At 45.9% G+C, this 6000-nt stretch overlaps 1 protein-coding gene across 1 annotated transcript; it reads left to right on the top strand.

Annotated features, from left to right (window-relative positions):
* The first annotated feature begins 282 nt into the window (after positions 1 to 282).
* Positions 283 to 1509, top strand: LOC136355952 (heavy metal-associated isoprenylated plant protein 27-like). The gene is made up of 3 exons (XM_066309259.1): positions 283 to 503; positions 660 to 735; positions 857 to 1509. Exons 1-3 carry the CDS (start codon positions 423 to 425, stop codon positions 1165 to 1167), a joined length of 468 nt encoding a protein of 155 aa, XP_066165356.1. The 5' UTR covers positions 283 to 422; the 3' UTR covers positions 1168 to 1509.
* The last annotated feature ends 4491 nt before the right edge of the window (positions 1510 to 6000 follow it).

The following is a 6000-nucleotide window of genomic DNA, read 5'->3' as shown; positions in this document are numbered from 1 at the left end:
ATAGCGGTGGCGGTGGAGAGATATCGCTCACATCAATCACCACCACCTGGCCATGCTGCCGGCAGGCAGTCCTCCCACGTGGCACTTGTATCGACGTGTGGGCCCCAACCCAACACCCAACGGAGCCTCTCGGACCATATCATCTTCCTACCGGCTTCCTCTCATGTGCTCCGCTCCGTTCACACCAGCAGAAAAGTCTCTCTGCCCACGTGTCAAAGCACCGGTGGATGCCACCGTTTGCGGCGAGGCCTTATATCAGAAGGCGAGCGATACCTACACACCGCAGGATCCAATCCACTTGCATTTCAGCTCAGGAAGCCTCTGCTACTTTGCTTGGCCTGTACAGTAATACAGATAAAGACCTGCAGTTCTTTGGTCTCTTTAGTGAGGACTGAGGAGTTTGGTTGGAGATTGTTGAGGAGATGGGCATCGTCGACGTTGTCTCCGAGTTCTGCTCCGTGCCGAGGACTCGCCGACACCTCAAGAAGAGGAAACAATTCCAGGTAATACTGAACATGTTAATCCATTAATCGCATCTCCCTCTTCTGTCGATCTCTGTATATCTGTCTTCCAGTCGAATTTGTACCATGATAGTACTAGTTGACAGTTGTGTTGTTGGAGTGGAAAAAACTTATGCCTATATCCTCTTCTTGTTTCAGACAGTGGAGATGAAGGTGCGGATAGACTGCGAAGGCTGTGAAAGGAAGATCAAGAAGGCCCTTGAGGACATGAAAGGTGCTTAATCATATTTTTGCTGCTGCTTCTTCTTTCACACGCTCTGAAAAGCAAAACAAGGGCTCCTTTAGCTTTTGTTCTTTGTTGTGGAAATGATTGACGAATCTGTGCATGTGCGCAGGGGTGAGCTCGGTGGAGGTGACGGCGAAGCAGAACAAGGTGACGGTGACGGGGTACGTGGACGCCGGGAAGGTGATGCGGCGCGTGGCGTACAAGACCGGGAAGCGGGTGGAGCCATGGCCATACGTGCCGTACGACACGGTGGCGCACCCCTACGCACCGGGCGCCTACGACAAGAAGGCCCCCGCGGGGTACGTGCGCAACGTGGTGTCCGACCCCTCCGCCGCACCGCTCGCCCGCGCCTCCTCCACCGAGGTCCGCTACACCGCTGCCTTCAGCGACGAGAACCCCAACGCCTGCTCCGTCATGTAGCTAGCTGTGTGTCCCCGGGACGACGACGAAGCAGCCTAGCAGGGTGTTTTTGTTGCCACTTGCAGCTGTAATAATATTCTGTGTGTCCAGATTCGCCATCCCTCAAAAATCTTTCGTCCAGATTCGCCATCCCTCAAAAATCTTTCATAGTATTATAGAAGGGAGGAAGTAGTAATTTTTCCAGCTGTAGTAATGTTCTTTGCTTTAGATAGGGTGTTGTGTTACTATTGGACTCTCTTTTGCTTGTGCTTTTGGTTTCAGATGTAAAATACTCCATCATGTTCTTGTTTGGTGAGATGAATCTTCAAATCTGCAAAGTTGCAGATCGGTTGTTTGAGCTTAGCATGATTGATTGGGGTGGGTGGGGGAGACGTGTGAATATCGTACTGTATATTCGAGTTTTGGGTGGGCTCACAAGGTCGGCAGCGCCGAAAGGTTTTTTTTTTTATCCGAGGCGCTGATTGCGACGTTCTGAACTGTAGCCCGATGCTGGTGTGGCATTATTTTGGTGGTTGGATGGTCAGCCGATAATTCTAAACTTTGAATCAAAGTTTAGTTTAGTTATTTTTCATTACATCAATATGTCATATACACATATTAGTTATATCATCTTTAATTTTAACCAAAATCTAAACTTTGCGCTGAACTAAACACAGCCAAGGTGTACTATACGCCAAGTACGCGCTATATATTGCTATTAATATTTTAAATATTTAAATTTTAAACATATATTAAATACATAGGTTTTTCAATTTTATTAAATTAATATAAGTAAACTTTGTTTTAACGAAAGTTATATGTAAACTTTATTTTGAATTCATAAGGACACAACAATTTTATTTATCTATAGTTTTAAAAATCAGGATTAGTATCTATATTGTTGTCGAAATGACAATAACTTCTCTCAATGAAATGATTGGATGGTAAAAGCAATGTATTAATGATGAAATTTTTTTGGATCCCCTATTACATAGCCCTAAAGTTTTGTGTGAGCCTTCTTGGGCCGCAACACCTCCTAGCCCTTTTGTTGAAGACGAGCCCCATTGGGCGAACCCCTTCTGCTTCGCGCCATGGCTTCACCCAACAGAGAGACTTGATGACGAACCTTATGGCTTCCATTCTTCGACTTCGCCTTACAGCTTCATCCTATGGCTTCACCTCCAAGCGACCCCTTGTGATTTTAGTCGGCGCTTTGCTAATCTGGTGGTTTCGGCAGATTTGGTCGAAGGCCCTCGTGATATGCCTCCAGCAAGCCCCTCATGGGCAAGAGCGAGTAGGGAGCTTTGGGCGAGACCGTGCAAATATGTGGTATGGCATGAGGTGCCCCCTTTCGGCCGATGTTCCTGCCAAAACCTATGTACACCTGCAGAAGCTAACCCTTGTTATTTCATGAGTTCTCTCAAACGTTTCCATGTTGTTTTTCGACCTTCTATCCTTTTCGGACGTGAGTTAGGTCACTTCTTCTTTTCTTTAAACTCGGGTTTTGGGTCGCGTTTTTCCTGTTCATGTGGCCTTTTACTGTTCGGCCCATCCTAACAAGAGTTACCATTGTGTCCATCCCTGGGTGCCACGTGGTGGGCTGCTATTGGCCGGAAGGCAAACCGTCGCATGACTAGGGCTATATAGTCCCCCCGTGGGTCGCTTTCACTTTTACCCCATCTATTTTTACTTCCCCCGGCTGCGTTCTTGCTCTCGCTTTCACCTTTTCTTTTTCGGCCTTGTAGTCTTCGCTAGCTCTGACTTTCATTTTTCGCCATTCCATCATGGCTCCGCGCAAGCCTGCTCCAGCCGCAGCGACCGGACCGGACCCCTGCAAGATTGGCGAAGACTGCACCGGCTTCCTCGGCACTTCGCTGTTCAACAAGGCGGATCTGGCGAAGCTCGTCGCGTCAAGTACAGTGGTTGAAAAGCAAGCCTTCTTCGCTGGCGATGCAGTGGTTCATCGCCCCGTTGATGGCTGGACCGTTGTCTTCGCCGCCTTCTTTGATGCAGGTCTTCGCTTCCCATGCGACGTCCTGCTCCCCAAGGTCCTTCAACTTTTCCAAGTGGAGCTTCCTCAACTGAGTCCCTCAGTCCTAGTTCGGATCGCGATCTTCGACTGGATTTGCCAAACCGCGGGGTTCGTGCCATAAACTGATCTGTTCGGCGCTATCTTCTTCGCCACCGTTCACTCAAAGATGGTGGTCACTCCGGTTGGGACAAAGAAAACCGTCTTTGGGAGTGTGAACTTCAATGTTCGCGCTGTATGCTCCGATTTGTGGCCAGTGAATGCCTCCATGCCAAAGTGGGAGCGGCATTGGATGGAGAGGTGGTTCTACCACACGAATCCCTATGGAGCTAAGACAGACGCGACGAAGGCAATCCGATAGGGCCGGCTAGTGATCTCCCCTAACCGGAAGCTGAAGGTGGCGATTGATGGGACGATCGAGTCCCGTTTCACCCTTTTGCGGAGAACCGCCCATCGGTTGAGCTGCTGTGATTTCGTGGAGGAGTTTTGCATGTTGGCAGATCACCGTAAATGAGGATGAACGGGTTCTCGACTTGCCTCGCCTTGTTTTGCCAGGAGGCGTTAATCGTAAGTTTTTGGGCCAATTCCCTATATGCCCATGTAATTTCACCTAATCCCTTCTACGCCCCTGAAATTTGTTTGATCTCTTATATACCCCTGAGTTTTTTATTTGGATCCCTTACATACCCACTCCGTTAGTTGACCATTAGTTTGACCGTTAGTTATTGTAGAAATTATTTTATTGTCCTTGGTATATTGTTAAAAGCTAGAAATGTTTTATGTGTAAATTATTTGAGTTGTGAAAACCAATAAGGAATAAATTACTAAATATTTGTTATGAATTTTTAAAAATAAAACATTATTTCATTAAAATAAAAAAGATTTATCGTAAAAAAAGGTTCTGCATAAAATTTGAAAATTACTTTTCTACAAATATTTAGTGAAAAAAGATTCGTTGTGAAAAAACAAAGGGGATGTAATTAGTTTATCACAAATTAGAAAACAAATTTAAAATTTTTAAATAAATTTCAGATCAAATTTGACAAATTTCGTATATCTTCCCAAAAATTTAAACCTAAATAACATTTAGTTTTTGCTCTTAATTTTCTAGCGAAACTAATGTATGGATTTAATCATAATTTTTAAAAAATAAAAAATAATAACTTTTATTTTTTAAGTTGGGCATTAAATGATTATATTGCTTTTATTTTGTATAAGTTAATTTTTTTCATATGAAAATTTATTGGGTAGGTACCACATATGTATAGGATGGATAATATAGTCATTTTAAAATATTTAGCGGTCAACTAATGGTCAACTAATGGAGATGGGTATAGAGGAGATCAAAATGAAAACTCAGGGGTATATAAGGGATGATGTCAAATTCAGGGGTATTGAAGGGATTGAGTAAATTTTCAGGGGTATTTAGGGAATTTTCTATAAGTTTTTCTAATTTGCTAACTCTTTATTTATCTCATACCCTTTTGTTCTTTTTTTTTTTTTTTGCCTCTCTTGTTTTTTTGCCTTTTTGCGCAGTTCTCACCCTAACCCAGGCCGAAAATGAGGCCCGAACTCTGATCGGGGACCTCACCATTCATGAGTATAGCTGTCACGCCCTAAAAATCCTAAATATATAAATTGTTGTTTAATTGGAATTATTAGAATTTATTTTAAAAGCCTACAAGTTAAACTCTAATAATCTAGGAAAATTTTCAACATAAAAATGAGCTAGATAAAATTTTATTAAATACTTTGCTTGTTCCTCTATTTTCTAGATTTTTCTGGGAATTATTTGAGCAAGGGAAGTATTTTTAATAATTGAAACAACATTTCACAAATTATTTTAATTAAAAAGTTCAAAAACCCCTCCCTAAGCCGTTGGGCCGAATTCGGCCCAACATTCCTCTCTCTTCCGCACGCCGGAGCCGGCCCAAGGCCGCCCGAGTCGGCTCAAGCCGAGCCGCCCGCCCCTCCTCTCATGGGACACCGACATGTGGGGCCCACATGTCGGGCCCTTCTCCTACCTCCGGCCGGCCGGCCTTGCTAGCTCGAGCCGCCCCTTTTCCCCTCCAAATCCGCACCCAATCCGGCCCTTTTTCTTCCGATTGTTTGAGGAGTTTTTATCCTCTCATCCTCCTCTATCTTTACCCCCAAAAATCGGAGCAAATCGTTGAGTATCTTGCCCGAATCGAACTCGTTTCCGAGTTTATCTCCAAAACCGAGTTTTTGATTTCCCGAGTCGATTTTCTTGCGGGAGGAGTCCGATCTCTTCAATCCAAGGCTATAAATAGGACCCCCTAGTCCTTCTTTTTCGTTTGCCCCCTCTCCCGTCCTCTCCCGTGACCCGTAGAGCCGTCGCCGCGTGAAACCATCCGCCGCCGCCGCTGGCCGAACTCCGGTTGCGCCGCCACGCCGCCTCCGTCGTCGCCGTCGCTTGCCGTCGCCGCCGTTGGTTTCGCCAAGAGGTGGAGAAGCTCGGCCGCCACCTCTCCTTCGCCGCCGGCCGCCGTAGCCCGTCCCCACCGGCCAACCCGAGCCGCCGCCGTCGCCTCCTCGTCGCCGGCCGTCGTCGGTCGTCGTTTGGCACGAGGGTGAGTATCGTTGGGTTCGTCTCGTCGTCCTCTACGTGTACATGTCCTCCAAAATCCCGGCCAATCACCCTAGCTCCGGCGAGGTCGCCATCCGAGCCGGCCGCCATTGATGACGTCATCATGACATCATCATCTTCCCCTTTTCCAGTTTTTTTTAATAGATTAAATCTTCGGAAAATCATAACTAAATAACCGTAGATCCGTTTCAGGTGGTTCAAGTTGCTAAATTTTTCT

This window comes from Oryza sativa, chromosome 4 (assembly GCF_034140825.1).
Source record: "Oryza sativa Japonica Group chromosome 4, ASM3414082v1".
Classification (NCBI taxonomy): domain Eukaryota; kingdom Viridiplantae; phylum Streptophyta; class Magnoliopsida; order Poales; family Poaceae; genus Oryza; species Oryza sativa.
The sequence above is the reverse complement of the archived record's forward strand: the minus strand, read 5'-3'. Positions and strand labels throughout refer to the sequence as shown.

Excerpts from the sequence above, each read along its gene's own strand:
- LOC136355952 (XM_066309259.1), top strand. The coding sequence starts at position 423 with ATGGGCATCGTCGACGTTGTCTCCGAGTTCTGCTCCGTGCCGAGGACT. Across the intron at positions 504-659 it reads AGAAGAGGAAACAATTCCAG|ACAGTGGAGATGAAGGTGCG; the intron begins GTAATACTGAAC and ends TTCTTGTTTCAG. Across the intron at positions 736-856 it reads GGCCCTTGAGGACATGAAAG|GGGTGAGCTCGGTGGAGGTG; the intron begins GTGCTTAATCAT and ends GCATGTGCGCAG.